Here is an 18,848-nt window from a genome sequence, read left to right on the forward strand (position 1 = left end):
ATTTTTTCTGTAATTTTACCTTGGGTTATATGTAAGAGTACATTGATCAAAAAATGGCTCTGAGCACTATGGGACCTAACTTCTGAGGTCATCAGTCTCCTATTAGAACTACTTAAACCTAACTAACCTAAGACCAGCACACACATCCATGCCCGAGGCAGGATTCGAATCTGCGACCGTAGAGGTCAGGCGGTTCCAGACTGTAGCGCTTGGAACCGTACGGCCACCCCGGCCGGCCGTACATTTATCCATTCAATCGTGATGTAATTACGGACTCCAAAGTAAATGAATATTTATCTACACTGCCATTAACAGGATACACACTGCCAGACGCCTGCCATACTGACCATCTGCTCTAAACCTATGACGTACAGTTTGATGAAAAAATTCAGCTTCTGAGGAATAAAAAGGGAAATTTAATGTTTGCCGTCATGTTGAAGACGAGGTCATTAGAGGCAGGGCATAAGCTCCAAAAGGATGAGGAGAAGAATGGCGCGGAAATCATCAGTCTGTAAGAAGTACTTTCATACGTATCAGCTTGTCGTTGAACACTTTCGAAGTCTTCTGGTGTTTGTGCATAAACACATCCATTGGTTCCAACTAAGTCTTCTCCAAGCGGCATAGTTCAAGGTAAATGTGCTGGTACATCCCTTTGCAGTCAATTCAGACTAGCTCTCAGTTAATTTGAGAACTCTCGTTGAGGCCGTGTGCCTAGTAAGTAACTGACTATCGAGTTGGATAGTAATCCGACCACTCCTTCTCGATCAAAGAATTTGTTCCGGAATTCGGCTTAAGAAGTTTACCGAAACAACCAGAAACTTAAAAATGTATTTACGAGCTAATGTTTAATCTCTGCGAATTTATCGTCTTCAGTGGGTAGAGACTGTATTGAACCAGTAATCGGACTTTGTCGTATAGCTAAGGCCAATTATCTCTGTAAAGTGCCACTTTTTCGTTGATCTTGTAGTAGCCTACGCTTCTTCTCGGTCAGAATCATCGCTAAAACATTTAAATACTTTCTGGATTTACATAAGAAAAAGAAAAAAGTTTAGACTCGCGCTGTTCCTATCTTACTATTCATAGCCAGTTTGCAGTGTCACGTATTGTACACAGACAAATAGACATTTACTACAAAATGGTATTCATTCTGTATTCTAACAATACAGCGGAGATGGTAAAGAAACTTTTGTAATTTAAATAAATTAACTGAATTTGTGTTCGAATTTTCAATGTTAAAAATAATATTATTAAATCGCAGATGTAAGCACAAACAGAAACATCATATATGGCAACAGTAATATGTTTTACGCTGAACATATCAGCCTCGGTCAACTGTACAACTAAGGTGATTAATAAGCTTCAATAATCGTCTAAGTGGTGCATCTGTAAAAGGTGTACTTTCAAACAAATTAATTATCTGAGATAATTACAGCTTGGTATTCGAAATACCAGAAGTGTAGAATCAGGCATAACGGAGTTTTGAAATGTATTTGGTGAACTAAATTAAAGAGTGCTTTGTCACAAGCATATTTGGGAACTATTGAAGAACTTTGACCACCCTGATCCTAATATTCAAAAAAGAAACTAGAACCAGTATGCATAAGACGAGCGCTCTATAACTGTTTCTGCCGATACCTTGCAAACAGAGTGCAAAGGACATAGATCAGCATTCAAAAGAAGTGAAATTTGGATATTTGTCAGGTAAAGGAAATACTCGGGTTAGCATCTCAGGACCAACCTTGTTCTAAGTACTCGTCACTGACATATTATGCAGTGTTTCACAGGCATAAAAATATTTCCTTTTCTGGTAGTAGCAACAGTGAGGTCGCAGACACAACTTCAGAATACTGAGCAGGGAAAGCAAATGAAGACGCCAATGAAACTGGTCAGTGGGTAATAACCGTTCATTGAACATAATGAAACAGAAATAATAACAGCTTAAAGAAATAAATACTGTCAAAATGAGTGTAGAGCATGCTTTCGTAAATTAGACAGCAAACACAAAAGCATTAGTTAGGGATAAAGGTTAGAGATGAAACAGAATGATCGAATATACGGGGCCTGCCTCGGCGGCCGAGCGGTTCTAGGCGCTCAGTCCGGAACCGCGCGACTGCTACGGTCCCAGGTTCGAATCCTGCCTCGGGCATGGATGTGTATGATGTCCTTAGGTTAGTTAGGTTTAATTAGTTCTAAGTTCTAGGGGACTGATGACCACCGATGTTAAGTCCCATAGTGCTCAGAGCCCATCAGATACACTGGTTTAGTGAGTACCTTCAATACATTATACACCTCGTCCTCTTATCTGTTTGTAAGTACCGTATCTTACGTAAATCCTATGGAACAATTTTCGTGGATTACAGACACTCAATAGAGACACAGTTTTTAGGTTAAAGAATAGAGGTGTGGGTGTAACAAATGAGACCCATTTTAATGATTTACTGAAGGGGTGAGAATAACTCTACCTCTGCCATTTGTCAAAGCATTATTAAGCATTAAAACTAGACTGAGAGTGTTGAAAGGGGGAGCCCGTTAGCTCCGTACATAGTATAACTCTACCTATTAACGGATGACTCTGAGCACATCGTGTTAGAAACGGATGTCAGAAAACCACACTGCTCTCATTGTTACGCTGACGAAGAGTAGTTATCTTGGCGATGGGCATCAAAATCTGCAGGAGTTCTTGGTGCACCCCAGTATACGTAACTCCCCCATACATTGAAAACTCCATCACCTGGCACTGAAGCGCACTGTTGTTAGGAACATAGAGCATCGAACGAACTAAGCTGCTTCAGAAGCCGAAAATTTTTCCAGTGGAACTGAGCCACCACGAAAATGCTTAAAACCACCTCCAGGTGTTACAGGCCAGTTCAAGGCTATCGTGCGAGCAAACCATCGCCGAAGAGAACAAAATATGAAATTTATGTTTGTTGCTGACTGGTGAAACGTGTTACACCTGAACGGCTGTCCCCAGCAAAAATACGGAAACTCATGATGGCCTTGTAAAATAATATAGAGCTCGAACGCCCAGTGTATAAGACCAACGAGTGTGGTGATGGTAACAGCAGGCTGTGCGCACTATAGACCATCAATGCCTATGAATCACGGCAGGTTTTTGGGCCTACACCGTCCCAAGAAATTGGGAAACTATCGAGAACGGACACGTAACTGGATTCGGCAAACCCTGCCATGACATGGATCAGAGCATATTCTAACGATTCTATAACATCACATATATGAGACCAAATTATGCAGGAGGCAGGCAAACATTATTATAATAATCAGAAATTTTGCATTCAGGCTGACTGGAACTAAATGGAAGAAGACAGATATCAGGCAACGAATGACTTCAGTGTTAATATGATGCGTTTAGAAATTTATCCATAATTAGATATCCAAAAATTGTTCAAATGGCTCTGAGCACTATATGACTTAACTTCTGAGGTCATCAGTCGCCTAGAACTTAGAACTAATTAAACCTAACTAACCTAAGGATATCACACACATCCATGCCCGAGGCAGGATTCGAACCTGCGAGCGTAGCGGTCGCTCGGTTCCAGACTGTAGCGCCTAGAACCGCACTGCCACTCCAGCCGGCTTAGATATCCAGGATCGATTGATGCATGTAAACATGGCGTTTCAAGTTATTTGTTAAACAAAAAGTGTGCGAATGTTTGTTTCATATACAACTCGAAACACCTGATCTACGTGTAGCAATCGCTCATGGAAATTCAGAAAGTCATTATACAAGGTGACAATTATTGAACTACATGAAATAAAATCGTCGTGAATTCTGAACTGCTAACGTTAACATGTTCAAACAGTACGGTTGGCCGCGGGGCATGATGGGAGTTAGTATGTGCTGTATGGTTAGGTTAAGCAACGAAGCCCAGTTTCATTTGGAGGCGTTTGTCAATAAGCAAAACTGGCGCGTTTAGGCGACTGAGAATCCGTACTTAAAGATCGAGAAGTCTCTTCACCATCAACGGGTGACTGTGGTGTGCAATGTCCAATCACGGAATAATGGGTGTGATATTCCTTGATGGCATGGTGACAATCGAACTGTATTTGGTACTTGAGATTTGGAAGATGATTTCATCCCCATTATCCAAAATATCCCTGATTTCGATAAGAGGTGTTCATGTAAGATGGAGCTCGATCCTATCGAAACAGGAGAGTATTTGATGTCCTGGAGGAGCACTTTGGGGGCCGCATTCTGGCTCTGGGGTACCCAGAGCCTACTGGAGTGGGCCTCGATTGGTTCAAATGGCTCTGAGTACTATGGGACTTAACTGCTGAGGTCATTAGTCCCCTAGAACTTAAAACTACTTAAACCTAATTAACCTAAGGACATCACACACATCCATGCCCGAGGCAGGATTCGAACCTGGGACTGTAGCGCCTAGAAACGCTCGGCCACCCTGGCCGGCCTCGATTGGTCACATTCGCCGGATATGAAAACATGTGACCCCTTTTTGTGGGGCTATATTAAAGACAAGGTATACAGCAATATACCCAAAACCACTGCTGAGCTGAAAATAGCCGGTCAGGAGGTCATCGACAGAATCGTTTTCCGACATGCAGAATTTCGCTATTCGTCTACACCACATCATTGCTAATGATGGCAGACGTATCGAACAGATCATAACCTAAATCTCAATTGCTGTAGTGACGTTTACATGTTGAATAAGGTGTAAGTGTAACTTATTTACATTTTTTCATGTAGTTTAATAATTGTAACCCTGTGTGAGCAAGAAAGACACTCGTTGCCTGATTTTTGACTTTTATCATTGCAATCAAGTCAACCTGAATTATTCTACAGTGTGTTCGGAATTTCCCGTTATAAACTTCTAGAGTTGAAGAGTGGAGTGAGCATATAATATTTTGAATAGAAATCCATGTCCGGAAACGTACCATTTCTGTTCTATGACGGTTTCGATGCAGATGTTTGACTTATCAACTTATGCTTGAGCAACTGAGTTAGCCGTCACGCAATACAATTATTAGGTAACAATTCGGAAGGGAACACAGCGAAGGATCCATTTACCATTTAAGCATATTTGTTTGTTGTTGTTGTGATCTTCAGTCCTGAGACTGGTTTGATGCAGCTCTCCATGCTACTCTATCCTGTGCAAGCTTTTTCATCTCCCAGTACCTAATGCAACCTACATCCTTCTGAATCTGCTTTGTGTATTCATCTCTTGGTCTCCCTCTACGATTTTTACCCTCCACGCTGCCCTCCAATACTAAATTGGTGATCCCTTGATGCCTCAGAACATGTCCTACCAGCCGATCCCTTCTTCTGGTCAAGTTGTGCCACAAACTTCTCTTCTCCCCAATCCTATTCAATACTTCCTCATTAGTTATGTGATCTACCCATCTAATCTTCAGCATTCTTCTGTAGCACCACATTTCGAAAGCTTCTATTCTCTTCTTGTCCAAACTATTTATCGTCCATGTTTCACTTCCATACATGGCTACACTCCATACGAATACTTTCAGAAATGACTTCCTGACACTTAAATCAATACTGAATGTTAACAAATTTCTCTTCTTCAGAAACGCTTTCCTTGCCATTGCCAGCTTACATTTTATATCCTCTCTACTTCGACCATCATCAGTTATTTTGCTCCCCAAATAGCAAAACTCCTTTACTACTTTAAGTGCCTCATTTCCTAATCTAATTCCCTCAGCATCACCCGACTTAATTAGACTACATTCCATAATCCTTGTTTTGCTTTTGTTGATGTTCATCTTATATCCTCCTTTCAAGACACTGTCCATTCCGTTCAACTGCTCTTCCAAGTCCTTTGCTGTCTCTGACAGAATTACAATGTCATCGGCGAACCTCAAAGTTTTTATTTCTTCTCCATGAATTTTAATACCTACTCCGAATTTTTCTTTTGTTTCCTTTACTGCTTGCTCAATATACAGATTGAACAACATCGGGGAGAGGCTACAACCCTGCCTTACTCCCTTCCCAACCACTGCTTCCCTTTCATGTCCCTCGACTCTTATAACTGCCATCTGGTTTCTGTACAAATTGTAAATAGCCTTTCGCTCCCTGTATTTTACCCCTGCCACCTTTAGAATTTGAAAGAGAGTATTCCAGTCAACATTGTCAAAAGCTTTCTCTAAGTCTACAAATGCTAGAAACGTAGGTTTGCCTTTCCTTAATCTTTCTTCTAAGATAAGTCGTAAGGTCAGTATTGCCTCACGTGTTCCAGTGTTTCTACGGAATCCAAACTGATCTTCCCCGAGGTTGGCTTCTACTAGTTTTTCCATTCGTCTGTAAAGAATTCGTGTTAGTATTTTGCAGCTGTGACTTATTAAGCTGATAATTCGGTAATTTTCACATCTGTCAACACCTGCTTTCTTTGGGATTGGAATTATTATATTCTTCTTGAAGTCTGAGGGTATTTCGCCTGTTTCATACATCTTGCTCACCAGATGGTAGAGTTTTGTCAGGACTGGCTCTCCCACGGCCGTCAGAAGTTCCAATGGAATATTGTCTACTCCGGGGGCCTTGTTTCGACTCAGGTCTTTCAGTGCTCTGTCAAACTCTTCACGCAGTATCATATCTCCCATTTCATCTTCATCTACATCCTCTTCCATTTCCATAATATTGTCCTCAAGTACATCGCCCTTGTATAGACCCTCTATATACTCTTTCCACCTTTCTGCTTTCCCTTCTTTGCTTAGAATTGGGTTTCCATCTGAGCTCTTGATATTCATACAAGTCGTTATCTTATCTCCAAAAGTCTCTCTAATTTTCCTGTAGGCAGTATCTATCTTACCCCTAGTGAGACAAGCCTCTACATCCTTACATTTGTCCTCTAGCCCTCCCTGCTTAGCCATTTTGCACTTCCTGTCGATCTCATTTTTGAGACGTTTGTATTCCTTTTTGCCTGTTTCACTTACTGCATTTTTATATTTTCTCCTTTCATCAATTAAATTCAGTATTTCTTCTGTTACCCAAGGATTTCTACTAGCCCTCGTCTTTTTACCTACTTGATCCTCTGCTGCCTTCACTACTTCATCCCTCAAAGCTACCCATTCTTCTTCCACTGTATTTATTTCCCCCATTCCTGTCAATTGCTCCCTTATGCTCTCCCTGAATCTCTGTACAACCTCTGATTCTTTTAGTTTATCCATGTCCCATCTCCTTAAATTCCCACCTTTTTGCAGTTTCTTCAGTTTTAATCTACAGGTCATAACCAATAGATTGTGGTCAGAGTCCACATCTGCCCCTGGAAATGTCTTACAATTTAAAATCTGGTTCCTAAATCTCTGTCGTACCATTATATAATCTATCTGATACCTTTTAGTATCTCCAGAGTTTTTCCATGTATACAACCTTCTTTCATGATTCTTAAACCAAGTGTTAGTTATGATTATGTTGTGCTCTGTGCAAAATTCTACGAGGCGGCTTCCTCTTTCATTTCTGTCCCCCAATCCATATTCACCTACTATTTTTCCTTCTCTCCCTTTTCCTACACTCGAATTCCAGTCACCCATGACTATTAAATTTTCGTCTCCCTTCACAATCTGAATAATTTCTTTTATTTCATCATACATTTCTTCAATTTCTTCGTCATCTGCAGAGCTAGTTGGCATATAAACTTGTACTACTGTAGTAGGTGTGGGCCTCGTATCTATCTTGGCCACAATAATGCGTTCACTATGCTGTTTGTAGTAGCTTACCCGCATTCCTATTTTCCTATTCATTATTAAACCTACTCCTGCATTACCCCTATTTGATTTTGTGTTTATAACCCTGTAGTCACCTGACCAGAAGTCTTGTTCCTCCTGCCACCGAACTTCACTAATTCCCACTATATCTAACTTCAACCTATCCATTTCCCTTTTTAAATTTTCTAACCTACCTGCCCGATTAAGGGATCTGACATTCCACGCTCCGATCCGTAGAACGCCAGTTTTCTTTCTCCTGATAACGACATCCTTTTGAGTAGTCCCCGCCCGGAGATCCGAATGGGGGACTATTTTACCTCCGGAATATTTTACCCAAGAGGACGCCATCATCATGTAATCATACAGTAAAGCTGCATGCCCTCGGGAAAAATTACGGCTGTAGTTTCCCCTTGCTTTCAGCCGTCCGTAGTACCAGCACAGCAAGGCCGTATTGGTTATTGTTACAAGGCCAGATCAGTCAATCATCCAGACTGTTGCCCTTGCAACTACTGAAAAGGCTGCTGCCCCTCTTCAGGAACCACACGTTTGTCTGGCCTCTCAACAGATACCCCTCCGTTGTGGTTGCACCTACGGTACGGCTATCTGTATCGCTGAGGCACGCAAGCCTCCCCACCAACGGCAAGGTCCATGGTTCATGGACACTTAAACGTTATGTGTTTACATTATTCCAAAACAAAAGAGAACCCAACATGATGCACGAGCAGAACAGTGCTGATTCATTACAACAGTGGCTCGATGTGGCGGGCACCAACGTTGTTACAGACATTGTACCTACGAAGCACGTTCTGGTACACACTCTCCATACCATCTGGCGTCTCTTCAGTTTCTAGTGCAGTGGCCATAACTCGAGTCATTAGATCTTCCTCTATCGCTACAGGAGTCTCGTAAATTAAACTTTGCATACGACCCCACAAGAAGTAGTCCATATGAGTTCAATTCGGTGATCACGGCGGCTCTGAGGTTGAACCACTTCGGCCTATCCATCTTCCAGCATATCGTATGTTTAGATGTCTCCGAACCGCACATGAAAAGTGAGGTGGTGCAGCCACATGTGAAACTATATTCTCTGACGCCTTTCAGTGGCACAGCTTTCAAGAACGCGTACAGTACGTTTTGTAGGCAGATCAGGTATGCAGGACCAGCTAGCTTGAGTGGAAGCAGACACTACACATCTTAATTGAAACCGCCGTAGAACGGAAACGATATGTATATACATGGGTTCCTACTGAAAATATTATGTAATTACTCCATCTACATGTTCTAGGAGTTTGTAACGGGAATTTCTGAACACCCTGTAGATCATCATTGGACAGATTCTGGGAAAGTGTAAAAAATGAAAATATTGGGATTAAAATCACATGAAATATCTTAGTTTTAGACCATGGCTTGCGAGTGCGAAGATGGTGTGGTCGACTGCCTTATTTGACGATGAACGTTGCAGCCTCATTTTTCTATTTCACTACCCACAATAGTAGTTTGATAGTGCCGGAACTCTAATATTTTCAGTCCTGTCACAAGTAGCTATGAATGGGACAAAAGGGTTCTCATTATGGCCAAGGACGTCATAGCCGGTTCCATGTATTAGGCTGCGACCGTTGATCACATGGCAGCGACCAGTTGATAATTACCGGCAGATGATGGGTTGAAAGTTTAATCACTTCTCTTGGCTGAAACCTCGACATGATTTCATTAATTCATATCTCTGCAAGACCATACATCGTACACATATATTTTGCAGGGTAAAAATATTATTAACTGTTGCACTAGTAGTTCTGTCATTGACGATGTAGAGTGAGTCACACCTTACTTACGTTGCCAAGAAATATAGACGATAAATTCAAGCCAATATTTTCTACAAAGAAGCAATACTGAAAAACAAACTTCGTAACGAGATTAAAGAGGTAACTTACAACAAAGTTATCAAAAATGCATTTGAAGAGTGTCACTTAAATTGAACAGGTCTTCACGGGTTTGAGTCACTCAGAACGTTTTCGGACAGTGTTTTGTTCAGCTTTATTATTGCATTTTATAACCGAGGTGACGAGGGGGGGGGGGGGGGGCTATTGAAAGCGGTAGCTGTGGCTCGGTGGTCTTTCACCAACCAGGCGTTGTGAGTTGGCATGGCAGGTGGCCTTGGCATGGCAGGTGGCCTGGACAGGAAGTGGCCTACATTCACTTTAGACGACAGTTACTCCTGACATTCCACATTCGCTTACATATAAAATAAAATGGCCTTCCCTTCTAAAACTACCGGACAGTGACCTTATCCACAATCAGCACTTTTTCGAAACAGATGTGGACTGTTGAGGTGATATGTACGTGACGGGACCATTGTCATGTTAAGTACTCACATTTTTCACTAGCAGGGTCTTTGCTGCAGGCACACCAGCATATGCACAAAGATCCCATAGTTCATCCGACACAGTGATAGATGGTGAGAAGCCAGTCCATTATCAGCTCTCAGTCTGTGAAAGACATGACTTGGATAAAGAATTTCTTAAGATAGACGTGCGTACCTTCATATCGCTCCATGTTGAAATGTGACTGCGTATGTTATAGGTATCACATCTACGAGAGTTATGGCTGTTTTTATACTATTGAGACAGGTGGTAAATTCAAACTACAAGGCTCATAATCCCTGCATTTGAAAGTCTTGATGGTGTATTCGGTAAACTATATGTTGCGGTTCTACACGTACTCTACAGTTAAGCGTTCTTTAGAACACCAGAAATTTAACAATCATAGGCATTCGACCTCTCTGATGGGTCTTGACAGTAATATATTTTTGCAGATTTACTTAGTGGAATCGGTACTGTGTGCGGCCCCTTGTTGTGTTACTGCAATATTTCTCTTTCATAACAGGTAGGACATGTGGCCGCAGAAGGTTCTATACATAGCTCTAGCGCATTGCTTGGTGTGAAAGCACGCACTTAAATTATTAAGATATTGATCAACACACTAGTAGTGGGGGTGGTGCGTCACGCCACAGCGATTTCTGGATAGAGATGCAAACCGCAGGGTATTCGAAGAAGTGCTTGTCTAACATCAGTGGCCGAACACAACCTGTAGGAATCGTTGCAGACTGTTTGGTTTTAGTCAGTGCCAGTCTAGCGTAAGCTTCTGCGACTTCTCTGTGAAAGAAAGAATCTGTGGGTAGGTCTTTTAATGCCTATCATAAAAAAATGACTTTCCTGCAAGCGTCTGTAAATGGCGTAAGTACTAAGATTTTGTACCGGTTTTCAAATTTATGTCAAATAATTTCATCAAAAAAATGTTCAAATGTGTGTGAAATCTTATGGGACTTAACTGCTAAGGTCATCAGTCCCTAAGCTTACACCCTACTTGACCTAAATTATCCTAAGGACAAACACATACAGACCCATGCCCGAGGGAGGACTCGAACCTCCGCCGGCATCAGCCGCACAGTCCATGACTGCAGCGCCTTAGACCGCTCGGCTAATTTCATCCGTTTCAGACTGTCAAAAAAATGGTTCAAATGGCTCTGAGTACTATGGGACTTAACTTCTGAGTCATCAGTCCCCTAGAACTTAGAACTACTTAAACCTAACTAACCTAAGGACATCACACACATCCATGCCCGAGGCAGGATTCGAACCGGCGGCCGAAGCGGTAGCGCGGTTCCAGACTGAAGCGCCTAGAACCGCTCGGTCACGCGGGCCGGCTTTCAGACTGTCTCCAAATACGTTCGACACCTTGGGGTGTCTGTCCATTCATACATCCACTGGTCCTAAACCCGTCTTCTCTGTGAGGCATAGCTCGAGAGAAATGTGCTGATCCATCCTTTTGCAATCCATTCAAACTAGCCCTCAACTGAATTGGGCAACCCTCGTTGATGTGAGACAGTGCCACTCTGAATGAGGCTCCGTAGATGAGACTATCTGCCTAGTACGTAACTGTTTGTTGAGTTGGATAGCAACCCGACAACTTTTTTTCGTGACTAAATCTTCCTGTTGTAAGTTTCATCAACAGAGCCAGTGTAGAATCCAGAACAAGCCACGTCTCCGCAATATCCTTTCTTCCAGGAGTGCTAGTTCTGCAAGGTTCGCAGAAAAGCTTCTATTAACTTTGGAAGGTAGGAGACGAGGTACTGGCGGAATTAAAGCTGTGAAGGCGGGGCGTGAGTCGTGCTTGGGTAGCTCAGTTGGTAGAGCACTTGCCCGTCAAAGGCAAAGATCCCGAGTTCGAGTCTCGGTCCGGCACACAGTTTTAATCTGCCAGGAAGTTTCAGAGCCAGTGTAGTTATTTTTTGTTATTTCTAAATTCGCAGACTGAATGTCATGGGTTTTCCGTTTCAGCGCTGTGGCGGAGGGCATCCCGGCAGACAACCCGCACCTGGTCCTGCTGTTCTTCATCACGCAGCTGCTGCTGAGAGAGCTCGACAAGTGCCGACGGCTCGTGCAGGTGGTACCCATGGATATGTCCAGTCTGTATGGTGAGTTCACAGAGTGAATGAACTGACGACTAGGGAAAAATACGATCGACCTTTTTTTTAGTGCCATATGCGTAGTGCTGTACTACAGAAGGGCAAATGAGCATGTGCGAATGAACTAGATTTCTGTATAGTTCAGTAAACGGGGACAAATTTTCCTATTCTTCTCATATCAAGCATACACTGATTCCCGCTGCATACAAAAGGAATGTAGTTCCCATCCCGATATTCACATTTATGTTTCCCTCGGTGTCTCTAAATTTCATAAGAGAAACTCCTGAATAGGTCTGTAAAAGAAGGCATGGACGACTATCTTCGTTGTAGACATGGCTTTTTGTATTGTGGTCTGAAGATGAATGGAAACGCTCGAAACCAATTATCTGTTTTCCTGTAAGCAATCTTGACTTGTAAAGATTTTACAAAAAAACCATATTCACTGAAATAACAGATCACTATCTCCTCACGTACAGTGCCAGATAACTACAAGTTAAATAAGTATTCGATGTTAATAGATTTCTCTTCTTCAGGAACGCTTTTCTTGGCACTGTCAATCTACATTTTATGTCCACTATACTTCGGCCAAAATAGCAAAATAGAGTCCGTTTCCTGATTTAAATCCATCAGCATCACCTGTTTTAATTCGTCTGCATTCTATTATCCTTGTTTTGCTTTTGTTTATGTTCATCTTACATTCTCATTTCTAGACACTATCCACTCCTTTCAAATGTTCACCCAATTCCTTTGCTGTCTGTGACAAACTTAAAATGCCATCGTAAAACCCTAAAGACCTTATTTCTTCTCCCTCTCCTCTCCTTTTCCAAATTTTTCCTTTACTGCTTGCCCTACGTTCACGTTGAATAATATCGGGGATAAGCTACAAATATGTCTCACTCCCTTCTCACCCACTGCTCCCCTTTCAAGCCCCTTGAATCTTTTAAATCCCACCTGCACTTTGAATAACCTTTATAACCTTTCACTCCTTCCAATTTAGCTCTGATATGTTTAGAATTTCCGTGTATTCCCATCTAAATCGTCAAAAACTCTCCCCAAATCTAAGAAAGGTATAAACTTAGGTTTTCCTTTCCGTGACGTATCTTCTAAAATGAGTCGTAGTGTCAATATTGCCAAGCATGTTTCTCCGGAATTGAAACTCAACTTCCGCAATGTCGGCTTCTACCATTTTACCCATTCTTCTGTGAACAATTCTTGTTAATACCTTGCAGCAGTGACTTATTTCTCTGAATTGGCAGTTCGGTAATATGCACACCTGTCAGCATCTACTTTCTTTGGAATTTAAGGTATTACATTCTTCTTGAAGTCTCAGGCTATTTTGCCTGCTTTATTCATCTTTCACAATAGGTAGAATAGTTTCGTCATGGCTGACTCATCCAAGGCTATTAGTAGTTGGAATGTCGTCTGTTCCAGGGGCCTTGTTTCGAATTGGGTTCTCCTGTGGCCAGTCAAATTCTTCTCGCAGTGTCATAGCTCCTGTCTCATCTTACCTAGATCCCTTTAACTTTCTATAATAATGCCTTAAATTTCATTTCCCTTGCATAGCCCAACTACATTTTGTTCCCCTTTTCAACTTTCCCTTCTTCGCTTAGTACTGGTTTTCCTTCTGAGCTCTTGATATTCATACAGCTGCTTTTCTTTTCGCCATACGTCTCTATGAACTCCATACAGGCGGTATTTATCTTTCCCCTACTTATATATGCGTCTATATAAATACATTTGTCCGCCAGACATTCCTGCTTAGCCATTTTACACTTCTACATCTACATCCATACTCCGCAAGCCACCTGACGGTGTGTGACGGAGGGTACTTTGAGTACCTCTATCGGTTCACCCTTCCATTCCAGTCTCGTATTGTTTGTGGAAAGAAAGATTGTCGGTAATCCTGTGTGTGGGCTCTAATCTCTCTGATTTTATCCTCATGGTCTCTTTGCGAGATATACGTAGGAGGGAGCAATATACTGCTTGACTCCTCGGTGAAGGAATGTTCTCGAAACTTCAACAAAAGACCGTACCGAGCTACTGAGCGTCTCTCCTGCAGAGTCCTCCACTGGAGCTTATCTATCATCTCCGTAACGCTCTCGCGATTACTGAACGATCCCGTAACGAAGCGCGCTGCTCTCCGTTGGATCTTCTCTGTGTGTTCCATCAACCCTATCTGGTACGGATCCCACACTGGTGAGCAATATTCAAGCAGTGGGCGAACAAGTGTAGGGTAACCTACTTCCTTTGTTTTCGGATTGCATTTCCTTAGGATTCTTCCAATGAATCTCAGTCTGGCATGTGCTTTACCGACGATCAACTTTATATGATCATTCCATTTTAAATTACTCCTAATGCCTACTCCCAGATAATTTATGGAATTAACTGCTTCCAGTTGCTGACCTGCTATATTGTAGCTAAATGATCTGGATCTTTCTTTCTATGTATTCGCAGCACATTACACTTTTCTACATTGAGATTCAATTGCTATTCCCTGCACCCACTTCCCATCAATCTCATTTTTTAAACATTTGCTTCATTTTCTGGATGTTTATATTCTCTCGTTTGCTCAATTAAATTCAGTATCTCCTGTGATATCCAAGTATCTCTGCCACGTCTTATCTTTCCGCTCCTATTTGATCCTCCATTGCCTTCACTATTTCATCTCTCAAAGCTACCTTTTCGTCTTCTACTGTATGCTTTTCGCCTGTTTCAGTCAATCGCTTCCTGATAATCTCTCTGATATGTCATCTCCTTTTTTACTACGTTCTCAATTTCTTCAGTCTTAATTTACAGTTCATAACCAATTAACTGTCGTCAGAGTCCACGTCTGCCCCTGGAAATGTCTTACAGTTTAAAATCTGGTTCCGACACCTCTCACTTATGATTATATTATCATTCTGAACCTTACGATGTCTCCCGGTCTCTTTCACATTTAGAATCTTCTTTAACGATTCTTAAGCCAAGTCTCTTTTTATAAACTCTGATAGGCCATAAGTAAAAGACAAGCATGGGCACAGAGTTATTTTATTACTAAAAGTAACAAAAACGTGTGGTTACTTTTCGACGTAATCCATGTAATTAGTGAGGCATTTGTCTTTTCTATGGAAATGATTACCAATACTCTCTTCATTAAATGTTGCCGTCAGTGATTTGAAATGAGTCCTGATCTTGTTTCGAAGCTCCTCATTACTTTAGAACTGTTTCCCTCCTAGCCATTTCTTCAGTTCAAGGAAAAACTGAAGTCACAGGTGATCGAAAGTGTTTCATTTAAATTTCTAAAGGAATCACTGGGTTTCGCTAGCCCTATGAGGACAGGTATTTTCACCATCAGACAAGTTCACCATGACTTTTGTTTTGAATGTTTCTCCATACGCTCGGCTCATTCTTCGAACAATTTCTGCCGCGCTACTCCTTCTGCTTGCAGGAAACGAATAACACTTCGACATTGGCACTTATCGTGATAATCAATTGAGGCGGCCAAGTGTATGTGACAGCAACTGAGCACGGACTGAGGTCTTGAAATTAGCAGTGAGTGTGAATGGTTCTGGACGAACGGTCACCTGTTGCGCAAACCACCCGCCTGCCGCTTGTCGGGCGTTCTTGCTGTGCTATCGAAGGTTAGAAGAAAAGACCCTCGTTCTATAATCCATGGCTTCACAATTGATATCAAGCTTTCCATGTCGTATCGCTTCATCACAAACCTTGACTGCACTGCATAAAAGCGTGTATAGACCGCGATTTTTTGGCGACTTCACTTAACGAATCTGATTGTATATCCAATATCCAACCGCGTCATTCGCAAAATATAAGTTATATCATTTTAGTGAGAAATCTCTCTTACCATTTTATGGTGAGATATGGGTACGACCACAATCTTTTCCTTTAATTTGCATTTGTTGACACTTCTTTAAGACCAGCTCAAAAATAAACCAACAAATCGATAGGACCAGTTTCGTTGGTGTCCCAGAGGAAACATCGTCAGGACACAAAGGTAATCATACTTCTTGCTGACAGGGGGCCATCAGTCGTGTTTCTACACAAAACTATTACATGGAAGTGATGATGCTGTCTTCAAAGATCCGGTGCACAAAAAAATTTACTGAGATCTAGGATTCGCTGTCACAAGTAAAAAGTGGCTTAAACACAAAACATAGTACATAGACACTGACAGTTCTGGAACAGAGTACATTGTTGCCACATTACCAATGACATCATCATGTATGACATTATATGCTGTTTCCATATTTCCTCCCTCTCTTCCTCTCCCACTGTCCACAGCTCGTGGTCTAGTAGCTAGAGTTGATGCATCTGGATTACGGGGTCCCAGGTTCGATTCCTGGCCGGATTGGAGAATTTCTGTGCCCAGGGACTGGGCGTTTGTGTTGTCATCATCATTTCATCACCATCATCATCATCATCATCATCATCATCATCATTTGTGACAATGGCTAGATTGGATTGTGTAAAAATTGGGCTGTGTATAAATTGGGATTTCGTACGAGCGCTGATGACCACGCAGTTGAGCGCCCCACAAATCAAACATCATCATCATCAATATCATCGGCCTCTCCCCCTCCCTCTTGCCCCCTCTGATATAGGCCAATTGCCCTGACGTTTTCTCCTTCCAGTCTAGTCTGTGAATACGTAAACATATTTTTCACCTGGAAAGAAGTTATCTGTCAGGACTTGAATGCTTATCTACTTAACATGTTTTCATCAAGCTATGATGTGTATGGCTATTTATACAAACAGGTCATTTACAGAATAAAATTTAAGTCCACTGTTGCTAAGTTTAAACAGTTCCCCTCAGGCTCCACAGTTTAAACAAATGTCGCCCTACAATTGAATCTAACTTGTCATGTACCCAATGGTGCAATGTTTAAACAATTTCTCTCTGATGTTGAATTTTATACGATGCCCCTTCACCACTTGACATCACAGTTTAAAAAATTTTACCTGTCACCAGCTCCGTAAGTTCCAAACCCAGCAACTCACTACCCAGGTGAGTTTAAAATGGAGGGAAAGATCCCGAAATGTCCTTGTCCTAAGTTTAAAAATGGCGAGTACTTGAAAATCTACTCACCTTAAGTTTAAAATGATTACAAACCAGCTGGTTGTCAGAAAAACTGAGCAGCACTTGATGGGAAGCTCAGGAGGGTCAGAACAATACAGCTCTTGTCGTTATTCTAGAACTGTATAGATCTCTGATGCAGATTGTATTGTTGTCAACTAGTCATCACTGTCATGCGTAGTGAGAAAAGAAACAGGCGAGGTATTCACTTGCACCTTCAATGAAATACTGCTGCCCCACGCTGTGCTGCGCCAGGACGGATGTCGCGTCGTAGGCGCTGGCTCGTAGATACAGGTGGAAAAGTAAAATGAAGGTCCCTAAGGAAGGTCTGTCTGATGATATGACTGAAGTAAAAAAAGGGAGTTTATATGGAAGACACAGGAGATCTAATATTAAAGTCTGACATTAACAGACGCCGGCCGGTGTGGCCGAGCTATTCTAGGCGCTTCAGTCTGGAACCGCGTTACGGCTACGGTCGCATGTTCGAGTCCTGCCTCGGGCATGGATGTGTGTGATGTCCATAGTTTGGTTAGGTTTAAGTAGTTCTAAGTTCTAGGGGACTGATGACCTCAGATGATAAGTCCCATACTTGGCTCAAATGGTTCGAATGGCTCTGAGCACTATGGGACTTAACATCTGTGGTCATCAGTCCCATAGAACTTAGAACCTACTTAAACCTAACTAACCTAAGGACAGCACACACATCCATGCCCGAGGCAGGATTCGAACCTGCGACCGTAGCGGTCACGCGGTTCCAGACTGAAGCGCCTAGAACCGCTCAGTCCCATAGTTCTCAGAGCCTTTTGAACCATTTTTGAACATTAACAGAGCTTTGGAAGACCTGCGCTCAAACAGGTGGCCAGCACAGATAAAATTTCTCCGAAAATTCTAAAATTATTGGAGGAAGAATTATTGGACAAAGTGCAATGAAACGACTATTCGGTATGTACAATCTGTAAATCTGGGGACATACCATCAGAAGTTCTAAAAAATTTTATCATCCACACAACTCCTATGATAGGAACGCCAGGTACGAGTAACAACTGTTGCACAATCAGCTTAACAGTTCATGCATCCAAGTTGCTGATAAGAAAAACGTACAGAATAAAATGTAAGAAAATTAATGAGCTGTTAGAGGACGACCAGTTTGGATCTAGAAAGGTAAAGGCAGTTAAGGGACAGTTCTAGCGCTACCCTTGCTAATGGCTGCAAAGTTTAAGGACGTAGAAGAAGTGTTAGACAACGTAAAATAAGTAAAAAGTTCGGCATTCTCAGAAAATAGTTGCAATCTATAGGGAAAGGCGTTTAATATACAATATGTGTAAGAAACATGATGGAAAAATTACATTGCAAGACGAAGAACACACTACTTGAATTAAAAACTGTGCTAGACGGAGATACAGTCTCTCTTCCCTACTGGTCAGTCTGTTCACAGAAGAAGCAATGACAGTAACAAAAGGAAGGTTAGAGAGAAGGATTAAAATTTTGGGTGAATTGACATCAATCGGACGATTCGTGGATGACGTTGCCGTCCTCAATGAAAGATAAGGGCAATTACAGGACATACTGAATGGAATAAACAAGTTACTGAGCACGGAATATGGACTGAGTGTAAAACAA

The 18,848-nt window shown here is 41.9% G+C and overlaps 1 protein-coding gene across 1 annotated transcript in view; it reads left to right on the plus strand.

Moving 5' to 3' along the window:
* Positions 1-18,848, plus strand: part of LOC126484358 (uncharacterized) — a 322,214-nt gene that overhangs the window by 258,003 nt on the left and 45,363 nt on the right. The window contains exon 3 of the mRNA XM_050107828.1: positions 12,027-12,163. Coding sequence (XP_049963785.1) covers positions 12,027-12,163 — 137 coding nt within the window. The remainder of the gene's footprint in view (positions 1-12,026; positions 12,164-18,848) is intronic.

The sequence above is a fragment of the Schistocerca serialis genome, chromosome 6 (genome assembly GCF_023864345.2).
Source record: "Schistocerca serialis cubense isolate TAMUIC-IGC-003099 chromosome 6, iqSchSeri2.2, whole genome shotgun sequence".
Taxonomy (NCBI): domain Eukaryota; kingdom Metazoa; phylum Arthropoda; class Insecta; order Orthoptera; family Acrididae; genus Schistocerca; species Schistocerca serialis.